Raw genomic sequence first — 23,219 nt, 5'->3', positions numbered from 1 at the left:
TGAGAATAATAACCTTTAGAGATTGGACCTCCACACACTATTGGTGGAATTTAAGCTTAAAATAAAATTTTGTTAATCTTTGCTAAAAGTATCCTGAACACACACAGAATGCAGTCTATTTTTTGGATATAAGTCTCTTTCAAAAGGACCGTTGATATGATATTCCTTTCAGATATAAATAACATATGGAAAACAAAGAGGGAACTAAATTGAAATGAAAGACCACTTCAACTCTTAATTGTTCTCTATCATCAAGTCAGTTTATCATTTATGTACAATTTATCTAACATATTTAGTTTCTAAGGCAGAATATAATTTCCCTCTTACACATTATGACATTTATCCATTCATTCAATTCACTCAGCAAATAATTATTGAGCACCTATTATGTACCAAATACTACACTAAGGAATTTGCTAAAATAATATTTTAATTAAATAATACACCCTGGGAACTGAAGACATAGAGAAGAATCAGAAAAAAAAGAGATGTTGGAACTTCTCACACTGTCAGTTCTGCTAGTTAAGGCAAGCTGACAGCAACTGTTCCAGAGTTTAGCAAGGTTGCTGAATTGCTTCATTGTAGGCTGCCTATGCCTTGGCATTTATTATCTTCCTAGCATAAAAAACCATGCTGAGACAGAAGGGTGTTTCAACAGCAAGGTTTCAGTGTGGTTAATAGATCACTTCTGTTTTTGAACTTTATTCTATATCCCCAGACTACTTTCTTGATTTCTTAAACCTAGACAGAGACTGAAAATTTATTACGAGGTAAAATACTACATTGAATTTTTAGAGAAGATGAAGAGGTGAACTTCTTACCAGGTATTCAAAACACTGTGATATTACAAGAGTATTTTTTTAAACTTAAAATTTAGTTGATGAACACACTTAACTTCCTACAATAACGCTTGATAACAAACGAAAAGGATAAAAAATTTAATCACACATGAAAAGGAAAGGAAACAATAAAAGCCAAGAGAAAAACTCAAAGTTAATAGGAGTAAAGTAAGGATTGGGCAATGATTTATCCTTTTTATCTTCTAGAAATGAATTTCCCTTACCCAAACTAATAAAAGTACATAATTAGATTAGCAATAAGTAGCTATTACAACTCAAGTTATAGTGAGAATTCCTGACTGATTTGTTCTAAAATAATGCACACAAAGAACAAGTTATGGGCCATTCCAATCTTTAAAAATTAAGTAATTACATCCATTGCATAGGAAAAAAAAATCCTATGATTGACACTGTCAGGAATAAGTCAGAATATTTTCTATGGCTGTTTTCTTATTTGAGTGTTAAGAACTGGCAAGGTTTAATGTTTACATGAAAAGTTCTTCTGAAAAAATAATGCTTTTTTTTTTCCCGGTACACGGGCCTCTCACTGTTGTGGCCTCTCCCGTTGCACAGCACAGGCTCCGGACGCGCAGGCTCAGCGGCCATGGCTCACGGGCCCAGCCGCTCCACGGCATGTGGGATCTTCCCGGACTGGGGCACGAACCCGTGTCCCCTGCATCAGCAGGTGGACTCTCAACCACTGCGCCACCAGGGAAGCCCCATGCATTGTTTTTTAATTTAGTAACTTGGGACTGTAATTAACTATCCCAATTATATGTTCATAATTAATACAAATGGGTATGAAATCAGTACAAGAGATATTGGCAGTCACTGGTTGTGAATAGCAAGATTTCAAAGGCAATAATTAGGAGACAAAATACATCTAGAGCTCAGGTTTTTCTAAAAATAAGATGGAAAATTATATACTAGAATGCTTTTATTTTTAGCTTGAATATTACTAAAATTACCAAATGAAAAACATTATTGTTTAAGCCTAATGCATAACTAAGATACAGGTTAATTACTAGCAAAATTATATTTTTGTATATATCTAATTATATACCAGAATTATAGTGATCACTGTTATTTTAATGATTCATTTTACCCTTATTTCTGGTGAGAATGGATTTATGTTTTAATGAGGAAAAATTTCAGGAGAAGACCACATTTAGGTTGTGAGGTGAAAAAGGACATGGTATAAATGTATGTGTATAGGCATAGTGATTTTTCTTCACAAAATCTACTCTAAGCATTTCATTATGTGGATAAGAGTGATAGGTAGGGGTGTATGGAGGCATGGGGGTCGGAGAGGAGCTATTTCCTTTGCCTCTTTCCCCCTTGCCTTCACTGACCCCATGCTGGTGCAAGATCTACAAGTCTAGAAGAAACAGAGTATTTCAATCAGTGATCAGATCTATGCTTGGTAGCAAGTATAATAGACTTTTTAAAGAACTGTGTAAGTCAGAGGCTACCTATAATGTCTTATGATCTCAGTAGTACTGTTATTGTGAACTTTTCAATGTATGTCTTACTTATCTAAGTTACCAGATACAAACAATAAGATGTTAAACTTTGTAGTCTTCAAAATAACTAGCACAATTAAACCACATAAACAAATTAGCTATATATTCACAAAATGAGTGGCTTTTGAATTTACAGACACAGTAATTTCCAAAGCTATCATGAAACATATCTGGAAATACATCAGTAACCATGTTAACACATATAGATCTAATTCATTCATTAAAACTGCAGTTAATAAACAAATGGGACTACATCAAACTAAAAAACTTCTGCATGGCAAAGGAAACCATCAACAAAATGAAAAGGCAACCTACAGAATGCGAGAAAATGATTGCAAATCACATATCTGATAAGGGGTTAATATCCAAATATATAAAGAACTTGTTCAACTCGATAACAAACAAACAAACAAATAAACAATGTGATTAAAAAGGGGGCAGAGGATCTGAATAGACATATTTCCAAAGAAGACATACAGATGGCCAACAAGTACATAAAAGAGATGTTCAACATCACTATTAGGGAAACGCAAACCAAAACCACGAGATATCATCTGACACCTGTTAAAATGGCTATTATCAAAAAGACAAGAAATAACAAGTGTTGGTGAGGATGTGGCAAAAAGCGAACCCTCATATGCTGTTGGTAGGAACGTAAATTGGTGCAGCCACTACGGAGAACAGTATGGATGTTCCTCAAAAAAGTAAAAATAGAACAACAATATGATCCAGCAATTCCACTACTGGGTATTTATCCAAAGAAATAAAAAACACTAACTCAAAAAGATATATACACCCCGCTTTGGGGCGGGGTGGTGGTGTGATGAATTGGGAGAGTGGGATTGACATATACACACTAATATGTATAAAATGGATAACTAATAAGAACCTGCTGTAAAAAAAAAATACAATAAGCATAATGGTTAAAAAATAACATTAAAAAAAAAGATATATACACCCCCCTGTCCACTGTAGTATTATTTACAATAGCCAAGACCTGAAAACAACCTAAAGGCCCATCAATGAAAGAATGGATAAAGAACAGGTGGTGTATATACAATGGAATATTATTCAGCCATGAAAACAATGAAATCTTGACATGGATGAAACTTGAGGACATTATGCTAAGTTAAATAAGTCAGACAGAGAAAGACAAATATTGTATGATCTCACATGTGGAATAAAAAAAAACGACAGACCTCCCCCCAAGAAAAAAACAAGCTCATAGATACAGAGAACAGATTGGTGGTTGCCAGGGGTAGGGGTTTGGGAGCGGGTGGGTGAAGTGGGTCAAAAGGTACAAATTTCCAGTTATAAAATAAGTAAGTCATGGAGATGTAATGTACAGCATGGTGACTATAGTTAATATCATATTGCATATTTGAAACTTACTAAGAGAGTAGATCTTAAAAGTTTTCATCACAAGAAAAAAATTTTTTGTAACTATGTATGGTGACAAATGTTAACTAGACTTACTGTGGGAATCGTTTTGCTATATATACAAATATCAAATCATTATGTTGCACACGTGAAATTAATATAATGTTACACGCTAATTATACCTCAATTAAAAAAAGAAAAAAATAATGAATGTAAGAGTTTTTCTATTTTAAACAATGCTCCAATACTCATCTTAGAACATGTCTCCCAGTGTGCCCAACATATAGGTCACAAAGTGTAACATTTTCAATAAATTAGGTCTTGTGAAATTGCTCTCAAAGGTAGTTGTACATTTATCTAAGAAAGGGGGGGGCATGACTCTTTCTCTCTCTCTGATATACACACATACCTTCTTATATTATAAAAAAAACAATGAAAAGACATACCATAGAATGAATTAAAAAGTTACCTATAATGGTGGAGAAGGAAGAGGATGCAGGGAACAGGGGTAGAAGCTAAACTTCTTTAAATATATATTTATACAACAGTTGAATACATTCTTTTCAAAAATACACGAAATATCTCCAGGATGGACCATATGTTAGGCCACAAAATAAGCCTCAATAAATTTAAAAAGAATCACATAATACAAAGTATCTTTTCTGACCACAACAGAATGAAGCTAGAAATTAACAATAGAAGGAAAGCTAGAGAATTCACATATATGTGGAAATTAAACAACACACTCTTAAGCAACTAATAGGTCAAATAAGAAGTCACAAGGGAAATTATAAAATACCTTGAGATGAGCAAAAATGAAAATACAACATAAAAACTTATAAGATGCAGTGAAAGTGGTGATCTGAGGGAAATTTACAGCAGAAATACTGATATTAAAAAAAAGAACTATGGAGAAGAGTATGGAGGTTCCTTAAAAAACTAAAAGTAGAACTACCATACGACCCAGCAATCCCACTACTGGGCATATACCCTGAGAAAAACATAATTCAAAAAGAGTCAGGTACCAAAATGTTCATTGCAGCTCTATTTACAATAGCCAGGACATGGAAGCAACCTAAGTGTCCATCGACAGATGAATGGATAAAGAAGATGTGGCCCATATATACAATGGAATATTACTCAGCCATAAAAAGAAATGAAATTGAGCTATTTGTAGTGAGGTGGCTGGACCTAGAGACTATCATACAGAGTGAAGTAAGTCAGAAAGAGAAAAATAAATACCGTATGCTAACACATATATATGGAATCTAAAAAAAATGGTCATGAAGAACCTAGGGGCAAGACGGGAATAAAGACACAGACCTACTAGAGAATGGACTTGAGGATATGGGGAGGGGGAAGGGTAAGCTGTGACAAAGTGAGAGAGTGGCATGGACATGTATACACTACCAAACGTAAAATAGATAGCTAGTGGGAAGCAGCCACATAGCACAGGGAGATCAGCTCAGTGCTTTGTGACCACCTAGAGGGGTGGGATAGGGAGGGTGGGAGGGAGGGAGACGCAAGAGGGAAGAGATATGGGGACATATGTATATGTATAACTGATTCACTTTGTTATAAAGCAGAAGCTAACACACCATTGTAAAGCAATTATACTCCAATAAAGATGTTAAAAAAAAAGAAAGATCTCATTCAATAACGTAACATTAAACTTTGAGGAACTAGAAAAAGAGAGAACTAAACCCAAAGTTAAGAAAAAGAAGTAATTATGCTTAGAGTAAATATAAATGAAATAGAGAATAGAAAAAATAATAGAATCTAAGAAACCAAAAGCTTGTCCTATGTAAAGACCAACAACATTGATAATCTTTACCTCAACTGACCTTCTCCCCAAGGAGAGAAGACACAAAAACTAAATGCAGAAATGAAAATGTGATTTATTACAGAAATAAAAATGATTATAATAGAACACTATGAACAATCATATACCAACAAATTAGAAAACCTAGATGAAACAAATTCCTAAAAGCAAAGAAACTACCTAAACTCACTAAAAAAGAAAAAAAAATCTCCACAGACCAATAATAAGAGATTCAAAAGGAAATTAAGAAACCTATTCTAAATATAATAGCAACTAAAAGAATAAAATACCTAGGAATAACTTTAAGCAAGAGGTGAATGACTTGTGTACTGAACACTACAAAACATTGTTGAAATAAATTAAAGAATGTCTAAAAATGAACAGAAAGAAATCCCATGTTCATGGACTAGAAGAGTTAATATTATTAAGATGTCAATACTATCCAAAACAATCTGCAGACTCAATGCAATCCCTATCAAAATCTCAAAAGCCTATTTTGCAAAAATGGTAAAATGGATCCTTAAATTCATATGGAATTACAAGGAGTCCCGAATGCTAAAGCAATCCTGAACAAGAAGAACAACGTTGGAGGACTCATACACCCCAATTTCAAAACTTGATACAAAGCTACAGTAATCAAAACATTGTGATACTGACATAGGGACATACATATAGACCAATGGAATAGAATTTGATGTTTAATAAGGGTTCTAATTCAATTCAGTGGGTACTAAGTCAATTCAATTTTTCCTACCCATTGCCCAGGGAATACAGGAAGCTCCTTGATACTTCCCCATGCTGATGGGAATAATTTATCCGGACCTTAATAACCTTCCAACTTTATATTAGTTCTACTTCACATGTAAGAGGCCTGTGGTCTGGACTCTCTTTTCCATGTCGTTATTACACCTCAGCCTATGATCATTTAGGCCTCTATCTAGTTCTGAAATGCCCAAGAGCAGTTTTAGTTTTAGTTCCTACTCACCACTAAATTTAAATTCTTTTGTTTCTGCCACTTAGGGATTTTTCACTCTTGCTTTCAGCTTGGTTATATATTTATATTATAATGATCTTCCCCTTATTTTCTATCTTTTATTTTTTTGGGGGGTATAGTCCAGATCCCTTTGTGGGTTTTTTTTTTTGGTGCCAAAACCTGGGACCTTTGTGGGTTGTTAATCTGTCAGACTGACTAGAAGTCAATCCCCAAATAAGAGTAACTCAAAAAGCAAGAAGGATCTAAAGTGCTAAAAAGTTTAGAGAGATGACCCCTTATAACATCTGATTTAAACAAAACCACTCTAAAGATACCCTACCAGAACTAAATTGTGTCATGAAATCACTTCAGAAATGAACCCAAATATTCAAACCAGTCAAAGAAAGGAACTACAACTACCTTTTAAGCTTTACCTATATTTATTGTCAAATAAAAATTAAACTTCCTACTTTAGTATTCTTCTGTTAATTCAAAATAGTACATTTGAAGAGATGTACCACCAAAGAAACAACTTAATAAGTGCTTAATATAAACAAGTTTATTTATATTTACTTGCACTTTGGTGATGATACCAAATTGTTCTAAATTTGGGACCAGTACTTTTGACAAGGACTTAAGCTAAATAAAAATAGAAACAAAAATAACTAGCTACATATAGTTTAATACAAGTACTTATATTATGCTAGTGGCAGGCATGACCCAAAAATGCAGAATCAAATCAAACAGCAATCTGTATATAACAGTGTTCCATAAAGACTTTATAAATCATCATCATCATCATCGTCAAAGCAACATACATTGGAAGGTGATTGGCATGTCTGGTTTACTTCCTTTTCTTTGTGCAGAAGTTTCTGACTGAGGCACAGGAATTCTACAAAAGATTTTAAAAAAGATAACAAATAGTTAACAAATAGTTATAAAAAGAGACTTGAATGGGAAAAACTAATTGGTTCCATTCAGAGTTTATTCTAATTCAATACATTTAGAAAATTTATAGGTTTAGTTTCTTAACGTAATGCATTAGGAATTTAAGGAAAACACATTCAAATTATGAACAAATATCCATACTAACATAATTCAAATACTGCAACAGATTTAAATGTTCTCTTTAGGAGTGTTACACAAAAGAAAGTATTCAACTTTATTAAATGTCAACTAAAGATGGATATATATTTCATTCCCTATGATAGGAATTTAAAAATTTGTCCAATGGCCTATTTTCATCTTTGCTTTGTTCAAATATTCTGGAAAACTATTTGGCCTAACTCTCCAACTTCATTTCAGAGTTTTCTATAAGCCTCATACTGGTTCAAACCTTCGTGTTTTTCTTTCAGCCAGGAAAAACCCTATGCTCCTTTTCTTTTTCCTAGTTAACTCTTCTTCCTCTTTCAACATTTAGCTCAGGCATTATTTCCTATAAGAAGCCAACCTTGATCTCTAGTCAAGGCTCACTGATCCTTGTATATGCTGTCATAGCACCATGGATAAACTTTATCATAGCATTCATCACACTGTATTAAAATTACTGTTTTTTCAATCTGTCTCTTCTACCAGGTTCTACCATAAACTCTACAAAAATACAGACTTTATTTTTTTGTATCTCCACAGAATATCCACTCAATAACTGTTTATTGAACTGAAAAAAAAGTGAAAAGGGAAGCATCTTATTTTGAAGCTGAGGAGAGAAGCTTGCACTTATAATAAAGACTTCCTTCTTACAAATTTTCAGTATATTTCTATGATGAGCATTTTCTTTTGTTGTATTCCCAAAACTAAAAGCATAAAGCAAAACAGAAGTGTCATGTTGTAGAATGCCACATAATATTGCTCAACTTATTTTATCAATAGATTTGTCTCTTATAATAGTATTCTTTATTTTACTAATGAGTTATTAATGAATACAAAGAACTAGCTTTCATAAATGAAGACTGCATCCATTTCAATATAAAACTCCAGCAAATAAAAACACATTTTATAGTTGTAATTTTAACTTTTTTTTCTGGTAATGAAAAATGGTATTTCTAGAAATTAGTAAACGGAAAACATCAACTCTGAGAGATATTTAAATAAATTAAAAAATAGTTAAATTACATGTATTTTGAGATCATTAAACAGTATGTATATACTTTTAAATATATGGTGTTATAAAGTGATTTTTTATCTGAAATAAATTAGAAGAAATAGTTTTCCAAACTCTAACAGCATCATTATATTGTATAGAATTTTTTTAAAGTGGCTTAGGGAATTTTTACTGGAATATACAGTCATTCATTTGTATGCCTTAAGTGTCTTAAAGGTTAGGGGCTTCATAACAGAAGTGGATGTATACAATGTCTACAGGTATCAAATGAGGAAACTGAAAAAAAAGAGATGAAAAATGAAAATATAAGAAATAAAAGGATACCTGAGGAAAGAAAGGGAAAAGACGGCTAAAAGAAGAGACAATAACATTACATATGATGGATAGTGGCCGAATATTATAAAAACTGTCAGAGGCAATAAGCTGTACTCTAACTTTTCCCTTTTCACCAACTTATTGACCTTAGATAAAAGTCATACAGATTGTATAGTATGCCATGTCCTCATCTATATAACAGTATTATAGTTAATATTATTGTAGTCTTTCCTATAATACCTTCTGCTTTTCTTAGAAGGAGACACTGATAACGATTTTTAAGGATTCAGATAAACCTGGTATGGTTCATTTTCTATCTTTATGGAGTAAATATTACCAACAGAATGCAAAGAGTAAGTTTTAATGTCCCATTGTTATATTTTATTTCTCAGTGCTAACTTTTGAATGAGTTGATGTATTTTGACTACATTTTACTATCTAACATAGAGCACCACGGTTCACTATCTACCATTTGGATTAAAATGTTCTTTGATACAACCTCTTAAATGGTCATATTTATTACTATCATAAATTGTACAAATGGAAGCCGACCAACAGGTAATACAGATATTGGAGTCAGCAAGCCAGGATTTAAAATACAATGATGTGCCAACAGAGTAACATGTCCAGATTCCACAAGGACAGGGCATAGAAGCTCCATGTTCCCTCTCAGACCTTTCTCTATGTGTCTCCATTTGGCTATTCCTGATCTGTATTCTTTACAATAAAATTGTGATTGTAAGTATAGTGTTTTTCTGAGTTCTTTGCATCATTCTAGTAAGCTATTGACTCTGAGGGGGACATGGGAACTCCTGAATTTGCAGCCACTTGGTTAGAAGTGAGGGTGGCCTGGGGACCAGCTGAACTGTGGCTAGCATCTGAAGTAAGGTCAGTCTCGTGGAGGACTAAGCCCTTAAGAGTCTGATGTTAAGTCTGGGTAGTTAGCATTAGAAATGAATCACAGTATAGCTAATTGGGTTGGAAACCCAACAAGAGCTCAATGAACCTAACTGATAGGTTTAATAGCAGATTGGACATAGTGAAAAAGTAAACGGAGTGACAGGTCCAAACTGAAACATGGAATCAAAGACAAAAATGAAATATGTATATGAATAAAAAAGAATGCAGTGTAAGAAACTTGTTGGTCACAGTTAGAAGTGCTAACATATGTGAAATAGGAATCATGGAAAGAGAGGAAATAATGAGGAAGAAAATATATTTGAAGAGATAATGGCAGATGGTTTTCCAAAAATGATGAAAGATATCAATACACAGATTCAAGAAGTTCAGTAGTATAAAACAAAGAAAACCACTCCTTGGCACATCATATTTAAACAGTTGAAAATCAAAGAGAAAATCTTAAAAGCACTCAGAGGAAAAGGACGCAATATCCTTGAAGGAGCAATTAGAAGACATTAACCTGATTCTTAATAGAAACAATGAAAGCAATAAAACAGTACAATAAGACATTAAAAAAATGTGCAACCTAGTGAAAATATCATTTTAGAACTAAAGGTGAAATAAAGATGCTTTTAAACAAACAGAAAGAGAGAATATATCATCAGTAAGCTGTACTGAAATAAATGCTGAGAAGAATTCTTCAGTCAGAAGGAAAACGATCCCAGAGAGAAGTATGAAAATACAAGTAGGAATGAAGAGAACCAAAAACAATGTGGTTAAATATAACTGAAAGTTAACCGTATAAGAAAACAATACTAATAATGTCCTACAGAATTTAAAATATATGTAGAATTCAAATACAAGGCAAAAATAATGAAAATGGAGACAAATGGAATTGAAGTGTTCTAAGGATCTAGCATTATCAGGAAATGGTAAAATTTGTATTTAACTGCAGTAAGTCAAGTGTTCAGGTTGTAATTTATAGCGTGACCGCTGAAGAATATATACCTAACAAATTAAAAGAGGGGAAATTGAATAATTAAAACTATTTGATTAAGCAAATAGTATAAAAATTGATATAAGCCCCAAATACATATCTTCCTCAACTTATGATGGGGTTAAATCCCAATAAACCCACTGTAAGTTGAAAATACCATAACTTGAGAATGAATTTAATTCACTTAACCTATCAAACATCATAGCTTAGCCTCGCCTACCTTAAACGTGCTCAGAACACTTACAAAAATAGCCTACAGTTTGGCAAAATCACCGAACACAAAGCCAATGTTATAATAAAATGTTGCATATCTCATGTAATTTATTGAATACTGTATCGAAAGTGAAAAACAGAATGGTTGTCTGGGTACAGAATGATTGTAAGTATATCAGTTGTTTACCCTTGTAATCACATGACTGACTGGGAGCTGTGGCTCACTGTCACTGCCCCACATCACAAGAGAGTATAGTACTGCATATCACTAGCCCGGGAAAAGATCAAAATTCGGAATTTAAAGTATGGTTTCTACTGAATGTGTATCGCTTTCGCATCATTGTAAAGTTGAAAAATCATAAGTTGAACCATCATAAGTTGGGAACCATCTGTATCATTAACTCCATTAAAAGTGAATGGAGAGTGATATCAGCATCATGGCAAAGGGAGACGCTCTCTTTGTCTCTCTCCTTCTATCTACTATCAGTAAAACATCCATGACTCAACAAAAGTGCCTCTGCCCAACACACCAGGACACTGGAGAATTCCACATATCCATACACCTAAAGGTGGGTGGACTAGAACACACAGAGGTGGAACTTGGGGAACAGTGGAGGTGGTACCTGCAGTTCTGGTCCCCCAGCCATGGCAATTGAACCTGCAGTGCCAGAAAACTCAGTAGCGACAGGGGAGGTGGTGAATACAGCTCTGGCCTCCTGGCTGCAGTGGTGCCCACAGCCACAGATAACTGGGCAGCAGTAGCAGTAGGGTCTGGGACCCTGTCTCTCCAGCTGTGGAGGTAGCCATGACTCTCTCTCCTCGTCCCCTGCTTACAGCGGCAGAGTCCTCAAACCTGACAATACTGAACACAGCAGAGGTTCCTGTGCCACCTGAGCTATCCCCCATTCTGCAGTGGGAGTGCCTGCAACTCAGCAGGTCCTAAACATGGCAGAATTGTCCACCATCCTGGTGCACCAGGCAGTGACACCAGCCACACCAGCAGCAGCATGGCACCAACGACACTGGAGGCATAAGCAGTGACAACTAGGGCACTGGCTGATACCTCTGATGGAGGCGGTAGAAAGTGGAAAGTGCTGACTGTCAAACATAACCAGAGGCAGCGCAGGTAAGAGAAACCAAAAACTTGTAGTATAGCACCACCTACTGGAAGATAAAAGAAGGGCCTAACCTGTTGAATTGTTAGAAACAAGATAAAAAAAGCTTTACCTAAAGAAGAAAGGTGTTTGCCAGTTGAAATGAGCTAGCAGAGGAACAACTCATCAAGCACCATGAAGAACCACAGTAACACTGTACCACAAAAAGAAAATGACAATTCTCCAGAAACCAAACTGAAAATCACAGAATATTGAGATATAACTGATAGAAAATTCAAAATGGCTATTATAAAACTCAATGAGTTACAAGAAAACTCAGAAAGTTCAATGAGTTCAGGAATAAAATTAATGAACAAAAGGAATACTTTACCAAAGAGACTGAAACTAAAACGAGCCAATCAGAAATTCTGGAGCTGAAGAACTCAGTAAATGAGTTGAAGAATGCATTACAAAGCAGTGGAAATAGAGCAGACCACATGCAAGAGAGAATTAGTGAGCTTGAAGACAGAAATATAGAAATGATACAAGGAGAAGAGGGAAGAGAATTAAAATATATATTTTTAAATGAGTAAATTCTACGAGAGCTAGCTGACCCTTTTAGAAAGGGCAATAGTAGGGTAATGGACATCCCAGAAGAAGAGAGGGAGAAGGGAGCAGAGAGTTTATTTAAAGAAATAATAGCTGAGAATTTCCCAAGTCTGGGGAAGGAAGTGGATATACAAGTCCATGAAGCTAAGAGAAAACCTAATTGCCTCAATGCAAAAAAGACCTTCTCCAAGACCCCTTATACTAAAACTGCCAAAAGTCAATGACACAGAAAGAATTTAAAGGCAGGGGGAAAAGGATGGTAACCCACAAAGGAACCCACGTTAGGCTATCAGCAGATTTCTTAGCAGAAATTCCACAGGTCAGTGGAGGGAGTCGAATGACATTCTCAAAATACTGAAAGATAAAAACTGTCACCCAATAATACTCTATCCAGCAAAGTTATCATTCAGATATGAAGGAGAAATAAAGAGTTTCCAAACAAAGCTGAGGGAGCTCATTAACACTAGATCTGCCTTATGAGAAATGTTGAAAGGAACTCTTCTACCAGAAACAAAAAGGCAAAAAAGGACACAAAACTTTGAATAGGTAATAAATAGACAGAATCAGAAAACTGTAACTCTATATCAGAATAGGTTTTTTGTTTTTGTTTTTAAAAATTTTTTAGGCCATGTCTCACGGCATGTGGGATCTTAGCTCCCCGACCAGGGATTGAACCCGTGTCCCCTGTGTTGGGAGCGCAGAGTCTTAACCACTGGACTACCAGGGAAGTCCCCAGAGTAGGTTTTTTTTTAACATTTTATTATAGCATAAATGTTAAAGAGGAAAAAAGAAGAAAACATAACTATAGCTACTTCAATTTGGTAACAAACTCACAACATAAAGAGGGGTAATTTGAGAAACAAAAACATGAACAGGGATGAGGAAAAGGACGTAACTTATATAGGTAAATGAAGATAAGATGCTATCAGCAGAAAAGGAACTATTTTATCTATGAGATGTTGTACACAAACCTAATACATAAAACATAAATCTAAAGCAGAGACACAAAACATAAAAAAAGAGGAAACTGAGAAAAACATCAGAGAAAACCACCAAACCAAAATGGTAGATTGAAATACAAGGAAAAAGAAACAATGGAGATATAGAGCAACCAGAAAACAAAAGAATAAATGGCAGTACTAAGTCCTCATCTATCAATAATCACCCTAAATGTAAATGGATTGAATTCACGAGGCAAAAGATAGAGTGGTTGGATGGATTAAAAAACAAGACACAATTATATGCTGCCTCCAGGAGACTCATCTTGGCTCTAAGGACAAACATAAACTCAAAGTGAAGGAATGGAAGATGATGCTTCAAGCAAATTGCAGCCAAAAGAAAGCAGGTATAGCCACACTCACATCAGACAAAATAGACTTCAAGGCAAAAAAGGTAACAATAGACAATGGACAGTATATAATGATAAAGTGGACAATTCATCAAGAACACATAACAGTGATTAATATATATGCACCTAACATTAGGACCACCAGAATACAGAAAGCAATTATCAACAGATTTAAAAGGAGAAGTTGACAACACAATAATAGTAGGGAACTTTAACATCCCACTTAACATCAATGGGTAGATCATTCAGACAGAAAGTCAACAAGGAAACAGTAGCCTTAACTGAAATATCAGACCAGATGGATTTGATAGATTTGTATAGAACATTCCATCCAAATGCTGCAGAAAACACATTTTTCTCAAGTGCATGGGAAACTTTCTCAAGGACAGACCATATATTGGAACCCAAAACAACTCTCAATAAATTTTAAAAGATTTGAAATTATATCTTTTCGAAAGTACCTTTTCTGATCAAAATAGTATGAAACTAGAAACCAACTACAAGAAGAAAGTTAAAAAAAATCGCAAATGTGTGGACACTGAACAACATGCTAATGAACAACTATTGGGTCAGTGATGAAATCAAAGGAGAAATCAAAAAATACCTGACAACAAATCCAAATGAAAATTCAACAAAGCAAAATCTAAGGGATGCAGCAAAAGTGGTACTAAGGGCTTCCCTGGTGGAGCAGTGGTTGAGAGTCTGCCTGCCGATGCAGGGGACGTGGGTTCATGCCCCGGTCCGGGAGGGTCCCACATGCCGCGGAGCGGCTGGGCCTGTGAGCCATGGCTCCTGAGCCTGCGCGTCCGGAGCCTGTGCTCTGCAATGGGAGAGGCCACAACAGTGAGAGGCCCGCGTACAGCAAAAAAAAAAAAAAAAAAGTGGTACTAAGATGGAAGTTTACAGCAATACAGGCTTACCTCAAGAAATAAGAAAAATACCAAATAAATAATTTAACCTTACATCTAGAGGAAGTAGAAAAAGAAGAACAAATGAAGTCCAAAGTCAGTAAATGGAAGGAAGTAATAAAGATCAGAACAGAAATAAATGAAATAGAGACTAAAAACAAAAAACAATAGAAAAGATCAATCCAACAGAGCCAGTTCTCTGAAAAGATAAACAAAATTGAGAAACCTTTGGCCAGACTAAGAAAAAAAGAGAAGACTCTGATAAATAAAATCAAAAATGGAAGAGGAGGGACTTCCCTGGTGACGCAGTGGTTAAGAATCCACCTGCCAGTGCAGGGGACATGGGTTTGATCCCTGGTCTGGGAAGATCCCACCTGCCGCGGAGCAACTAAGCCCGCACACCACAACTACTGAGCCTGCGCTCTAGAGCCCGTGCTCCGCAACAAGAGAAGCCACCGCAACGAGAAGCCCGCGCACTGCAATGAAGAGTAGCCCCCGCTTGCTGCAGCTAGAGAAAGCCTGCACACAGCAATGAAGACCCAAGGCAGCCAAAATAAATAAAAATAATTTTTTTTAAAAAAATGACAGAGGAGAAATAACAACAGATACCACAGAAATACTAAGGCTTATAAGAGAATATTACAAAACAGTTATATGCCAACAAATTGAACGACCCAGAAGAAATGGACAAGTTCTTAGAATCATACAACCTTCCAAGACTGAATCAAGAAGAAATAGAAAATCTGAATAGACTGATCACTAGTAAAGTGATTGAAACAGTAATCAAAAACCTCCCCCCAAAACAAAAGTCCAGGACCAGAGAGCTTCACAGGTGAATTCTACCAAACATTCAAAGAGGATTTAATACCTATCCTTCTCAAACTCTTCCAAAAAATTGAAGAGGAGGGAACACTTCCTAATTTTAAATGTCCATATCACCTAAAGCAATTTACAGATTCACTGCCATCCCTATCAAAATCCCAAAGGCATTTTTCACAGAAATAGAACAAAGAATTCTAAAATTTATTTGGAACCAAAACAGACCGCAAATAACCAAAGCAATCATGAGAAAAAAGAACAAAGCTGGAGGTATCATACTTCCTGATTTCAAACTATATTACACAGCTATAATAATCAAAACAGCATGGTATTTGCAGAAAAACTGATACATAAATCAATGAAATAGAATTGAGATATCAGAAATACTCATACGTAAATGAACAATTAATTTATAACAAAGGAGCAAAAGTACATACAGTGGGGGAAGGAATCTCTTCAGTAAATGGTGTTGGGAAAACTGGACAGCCACATGCATAAAAATGAAAATGGACCATAATCTCACACCATACACAAAAATCAACTCAAAATGGGTAAATTAATTGAATGTAGGCCCTGAGACCATAAAACTCCTAGAAAACGACATTGGCAGTATGTTCTTTGACATCAGTCTTAGTATTATCTTTCTAGGTAGGTCTCCTCAGGGAAGGGAAACAAAACCAAAAATAAACACAAATGGGACTACATCAAACTAAAAAGCTTCTGCACAGCAAAGGAAACCATTAATAAAATGAAAAGACAACCTACCAAATGAGAGAAGATATTTGCAAATCACATATCCCATAAAGGGTTAATATCCAAAATATATTAAAAAAAACGAATACAACTCAGCCTCAAAAAACCAAACAATCCGATTACAAAATGGGCAGAGGACCTGAATAGACAGTTTTCCAAAGAAAACATACAGATGGCCAACAGGCACATGAAAAGATGTTCAACATCACTAATTATCAGGGAAATGCAAATGAAAACCACAGTGAGATATCACCTCACACCTTCACACCTGTCAGAATGGCTATTATCAAAAAGACAACAAATAACAAGTGTTGGTGAGGATGTGGAAAAAAGGGAACACTCCTACATTATTGGTCAGAATGTAAATTGGTGCAGGCACTATGGAAAACAGTATGGAGATTCCTAAAAAAATTAACAGTACTACCATATGATCCAGCTATCTCACTTCTGGGTATTTATCCAAAGAATATGAAAACACTAATTTGGAAAGATATATGCACCCCTATATTCTCAGCAGCATTATTTGCAGTAGCCAAGATATGGAAACAACCTAAGTGCCCATCAACAGATGGATGGATAAAGATGTGATATATACAATGGAATACTCCTCAGCCATATAAAAGATGAAATCTTGTCATTTGTGACAACATGGATGGACCCTGAGGTTATTATGCTAAGTGGAATAAATCAGACTGGGAAAGATAAATACAGTATGATCTCTCTTATCCGTAGAATAAAAAAAAAAGAGAGGCAAAGAATGTTTATTTTTTTGTAATTCCCCATTTTAAACTCACGTTCAATTAGTCCATGCTGAGCATGGCAGATAAGAGAGCTTCTGTTATGGGTTGAACTGTGTCTCCTCAAAATTCATGTTGAAGTCCTAACCACCAGTAACTCGGAATGTGACCTTATTTAGATATAGGGTCACTGAAGATGTAATTAGTTAAGATGAGGTCATGTTGGATTAGGGTGGGCCCCTAGTCCAACATGACTGACATCCTTATCAAAAGGGGAAATTTGGACACAGATACAGATTGGAGTGATGTTTCTACAAGCCAAGGAAAGCCAAAGATGGCTAGCAAACCACCAGATGCTAAGGGTGAGGCATGGGGCAGATTCTTCCTCACAGCCCTCAAAAGGAATCCACCCTGCTGACATCTTGATTTTGGACTTACAAAGCTGTGAGGCAAATTTCTATAGTATAAGCCAAACAGTTTCTGGTACTTTGTTATATCAGCCCTAGAAAATTAATAGATTTTGGTACCAGGAAGTGGTGTGCTGCTGTAACAAATACATAAAAACGTGGAAGTGGCTTGGAATTGGGTATTAAGTGCAGGCTGGAAGAGTTTTGAGGTGCATAACAGAAAAAACCTAGATGGGCTTGAAGAGAATGTTGGTAGAAATATGGATTTTGAAGGAGAATCTGTTGAGGGCTTAGAAAGAAAAGAGCTGTAGAGAAAGTTTCTGCAGTCTTAGAGAATACACTCGTCGTCATGAACAGAACTAGATATATGAATGTAAAAGGTGCTTCTGGTGAGGTCTCAGACAGAAATAAGGAATGTGTTATTGGAAACTGGATTTCTAAGCAAAGTATTGAAGGCACAGCCTGGTTTCTCCTTGCTGCTTATAGTAACATATGAGAGGGGAGAGAAAAGTTGAAAAGGGAATTGTTAAGAAAAAAAGAACCAGAATTTCAATACTTGGAAAATTCTAAGCCTATCCATGTTGCAAAACATAAGAAAGCTTGCTTTGGAAAGAACACTAAGGGCACTGCTAGATAACCATTTGCCCAAGAGACTGTGATTTGTGGATCCAGTCAACCATCTCAGTAGGCATGCTGTTAGCTCTGACTGAAAGAAACACGGGTGGGAAGAAACGAAGGAATGCAATTCCATCGAATTTCTGGGATTCTACAGTCAGGAAATGAGCTGCTAGAGATATCCAGCTGTGATCAAGTATTATCCTTCAAGAAAAGGGAAAAATGACTCTGAGGATGAGGCCATTTCCTCAGTTCTAGAGGGCAGGGACACCTCCTCAATTCTAGAATCCAGGGCCACCTTCTCAGTTCCAGAGTGCAAGACCACCACTCAGTGCCACGGGGGTGGGGCTGCCATCCCAGTGGGCCCAGAGGACACAGTATTCTGCCAGGGAGGATAATTCTGGGGCCTTAATGCCAAATGGAATTTGCCTCATTAGGTTTCAACAAGGTTTCTGTGACCCATAACCCCCTTATTTCCAGTTTCTCCCTTTTGAAATGGGAATACCTTTCCTATGTCTGTCCCACCATTGTATTTTGGACAGAATGAAACATGTCTAGTTTCATAGGTTCACAGATGGAAAAGAATTTTGCCCCAGGTTCAATTACCCTGCATTCCATCCATACATGATTTATATGATATTTAGGACTTAAGAGTTGATGTTGGTATAGATTAAGACTTCTGGGGATGTTGTGATGGGATGAATGTATGTTGCATGTGAGAAGGACATGAATTTTTAGAGGGTAGATTGTTATGGATTGAATTATGTCCCCACCAAATATCACTGGGACTACCAATATGTAACCAATTACATCTTCAGTGGCCCTAAGAATATGACTTTATTTGGTTGTAATTGGTTTAGATGAGTTCATACTAAAGTAGACCAGTACTCCAGAGTGGGTCCCTAATCCAGTATGGCTGGTGTCCTTAAAGAAAAATTTGGACACGTACACACACAGGGAGAATGCCATGTGAAGATGAAGGCAGAGATTGGGGTGATACTTCCATTAGCCAAGGAATGCTAAAGATTGCCACTAAACCACTAGAAGCTAGGGGAAATGCATGGAACAGATTCTTCCTCATAGCCCTCAGAGTGAACCCACCCTGCCTATATATCTTGGTCTTGGACTTTGGCAGCCCTAGAAAACTAATACAACTTCTAGTAGAATTGCTCATTTTACGGGATAGAAACAAATTAAAAAGTATATGCCATGTATATACTTAATACAAATGACTTACGGTTTGGCACATGGCCCTTGTAGAGCTCTTTTTTTCTTGGGAGGGCTCAAACTTGCAGATGTAGTATGACAACACTGAGAACTCACAGGACCATTATCTCTAGGTTCTCCATCTCTTTCTTGACTTTGACTTTCTCTTCTAGCTGCTTGGGATGTTGAGGGTCGGTTAGCATTCTAAAACCAAAAATTTGAAGAAAACGTTTAAAACTGATTCACAAAAATTATTTCTCTCTTAAAAGACTCTATAATTTTAGTTTACCCATTTTTCATAACTTAAGAGTTGTGACAAAACTTTGCAATCGTAACAATGCTTTTATAAAGTTGATTTATCTTAATCCATCTGCTATTAAAATATTTTAATAAGATAAAAGTCCTTCTTATATTAATATAACTGTAAAGTTGGATTAGATGCTTATTTCCGTAAAAACAGTAATCTTAGAAATAACTTTTAAAAAGATAAGCTCATGGAAAAAATTAACTTATTTGTCTTGATTTTGCCTAGATTCTAGAAGTGGCCTCTTCTGTAGCATTTATCCTACAAGAGTCATTGCTACCTCTTATAGAACCTGGGTAGAACTGTCAAACTGACAATAGAGCTAAAAACTTCTGGTGGGAGTGTGCCTATAACTTTGGCCTAGACAAAAGGAAGGAAAAAATCATAATCATATATACCACCTGGAAATTTAAATAAAGACAATCATGATAGGCTCATATTACACAGAAAACAAAAACAAGATACCAAGTTTTGAGGGCAGCCCAGACTGCTCCAAAATAAATGACATAAAAAAGAAACAAACTAAAAATCATTTTTTTCCTTTTAGGTTTACATCATTAAGAGTTAATACATGTGAGTTCTGAATGAAATTTACAAGATACCAGTTGTGATTATAAACACAGTGCTTTCAGAGATATACTATTAATTCTCTGGCACCATACCCGTAGTGTTTCAGATGCTGAGGCACGTTCAGTTGCACCGTTATAGGGGACATACTTTATAACAGTAATTATCCCCTGAATTGCAATGCGCTTTTGTTCCCTATACTGCAAGTCTTCAATCTCCTTCCTCACTTCACTTATAGCTGTGAAGAACAACTCAACTGCAAAAGAGTAATTTCAAGGAAACTGTAAGTTTTAAAGAACTGAAATGACAAAAATAACAATTAGATTTGCAATGTAATTTCACAACATGAAAATTATAAACTTGCTACATAACTTAAATATGTGAGATTTTGTGTTTATATTTGGCAACCCCTTATGTAATTTCGGTAAAATTGGCAAAACACATTTGTCAGTTAAATTGTGATACAGCCTTCTAGTCTGGCATCTTAATTTGAAACAGAAATTTTACATATTGAACGTAATTTGTATATCATACTTCAAACTATAAAGCGTTGCCTAGCCACTGCATAGAAACACATATTTTGTTTGATATTTTCTGTATTCTACATGCTATTTACAGCATATACTACATATTGCTGGCATTATGAAGTACAGGAGGGTGTCAATATTTAGATGATGATAGATCAGTATTTCAAAGTTTCTCTTTTTTCCAAAACCATGCATTATTCCACAGCTTTTCAAAAATAATATACTTATGTTAAAGTTTTCAACTGTCATATCTTAATTCTACTAAAATAATGTTAGGCCTCTCATTAATACTTATTCTGAATCTCACTGATTTTGGTATCATTTTTATTTAAAGGTAGAGCTCAATTGTGTTATATCCAATACACAGTTGGCCCTCCATATCCACAGGTTTTGCAAACCTGCAGATATAAAGGGCCTACTGTATTCATTGTACTGAGCCATTTTATATAAGGGACTCGAGCATCTGCAGATTTTGGTATCCATGGGGGCTCCTTGAACCAATGCCCTGAGGACACCAAGGGATGTCTATATATCATTCCACAAGAGTGGCCTAATACAGTTGTCAGTACCTTGGTATCAAATTGTCCAGTGTCTCCTCTGATATCTTTAGTCTAAGTAGTATTATAGGAGTTGGGATCTACCAACTCAGATTTGATCTCAATGACCTTAAATCAAGATATTACCTCCATTTAGTCATAGTCTATTTAAACTCCTTCTTTTCTTGCAGTCTAATAAAATCAAAATATTAACCTTTATGGGTCATGACATATGTTTTTAGATCTTGATAAAGACCAAATTATTACCAGTGAGTGTTGCTACACTTTGGCTCACTCCCATTAAAGATGACTAACTGATATGGCATATACCATACATATCACATATAAACATATAAGGGACTAGCAATTACATCAGTACCTTTAACAGAAATATTATACTTCGAAAATGTTTCTGGCACTGGTGGATAGGGGTAATATCCACCAATAACAGTGTTCTTCAATTCTCCAGAATCGGTCTTTGTTTTAATCCACCGAATAAAGTTTTTTACTTTGGTATCGTTGGTATACGGCTGGCCTCTATGATCTTATTGCAGGAAGGGTAAAGTGCAAAAATATGAGGAATAAAAAAAAAAAGACAACTCACTGTAATAAACCATCTGGACTTTTTTGGGTATAAAAACAGTTTAATATAAAATCATTCTTATAGCACCAAGAAGTTAACTTATTCACTATGTAGCAGATAATTATACTGAATATGCATATGAAAATTATCAGTTAACAAATCCTAAGTCAATAAGGAAATCAGACATATTAGTTTACGTGGACTAAACTGTAACTGTCTACAGGACACCGAAAAGCCAGAAGAAAAAGAAAACTAATAGTCTGGCTTTTGCTAACTATCCAACTGGTTAGCATCTTCTTAGAAAATTGATTATGTTTTAACCTGAAGGTATGACATCATGTATTAACTAAATTGCCTATGAATATAGCTCAGCATTTAAGTTCATGTTTTTGAAACGTACTTAAAAGTGTCATTCACATCTGCTATTATTAGTATATATTAGATCTGATAGTATTCATATTTATAAAATGAGGTATGGACAAAGATGTGTGTTACATCCTTCCTAGGACTCTTCTTTTTTTTTTGCGATACGCGGGCCTCTCACTGCTGTGGCCTCTCCCGTGGCGGAGCAACAGGCTCCGGCCGCGCAGGCTCAGCGGCCATGGCCCACGGGCCCAGCCGCTCAAGGGCCCAGCCGCTCCGCGGCACGTGGGATCCCCCCAGACTGGGGCACGAACCCGTGTCCCCTGCATCGGCAGGCGGACTCTCACCCACTGCACCACCAGGGGAGCCCTAGGACTCTTCTTTTGACAAATTTCCTAATTACCAACATGGTAGCATTCTAGTAAATACATCATTCCATAGTACTCCCTCACTCATCTGAAAACTTTTATCTTTTTGCCCCCCTTATCCAAGGGAATAGAGAAAAATAGTATATTTGTAGATAAGTAGTGAGACTTTTCTTGCTATATAAGTAAAATGCGAGATCTGGGGACCAAAATTGAATGCACATTTTTGTTTTATTTAATATTTTAAAACTGTTGTTAATTGAATCCATATTGTGATACAGGGCCCAACAGTCTTCAATGTATGAAGCAATTTATGGTTATCTAACTTCTTATGTCAAGCAGGAATTAAAGTTAACCAAAGGACATAAACAAAATTCTTCAGTAAGTCACGAAATCATTGCTCTAACTGTAAATA

The 23,219-nt window shown here is 35.7% G+C and overlaps 1 protein-coding gene across 1 annotated transcript in view; it reads right to left on the bottom strand.

The window, feature by feature from the left end:
- RADX (RPA1 related single stranded DNA binding protein, X-linked) overlaps positions 1-23,219 on the bottom strand; it is a 62,970-nt gene that overhangs the window by 15,826 nt on the left and 23,925 nt on the right. Inside the window, exons 8-11 of the mRNA XM_082864629.1 lie at positions 21,873-22,037; positions 20,526-20,686; positions 19,591-19,763; positions 7,356-7,429 (exon numbers count right to left, since the gene is read on the bottom strand). Of these exons, the coding sequence (XP_082720755.1) occupies positions 7,356-7,429; positions 19,591-19,763; positions 20,526-20,686; positions 21,873-22,037 (573 nt within the window). The remainder of the gene's footprint in view (positions 1-7,355; positions 7,430-19,590; positions 19,764-20,525; positions 20,687-21,872; positions 22,038-23,219) is intronic.

Source organism: Leucopleurus acutus (genome assembly GCF_964270905.1).
Source record: "Leucopleurus acutus genome assembly, chromosome: X".
Taxonomy (NCBI): domain Eukaryota; kingdom Metazoa; phylum Chordata; class Mammalia; order Artiodactyla; family Delphinidae; genus Leucopleurus; species Leucopleurus acutus.
The sequence above is the reverse complement of the archived record's forward strand: the minus strand, read 5'-3'. Positions and strand labels throughout refer to the sequence as shown.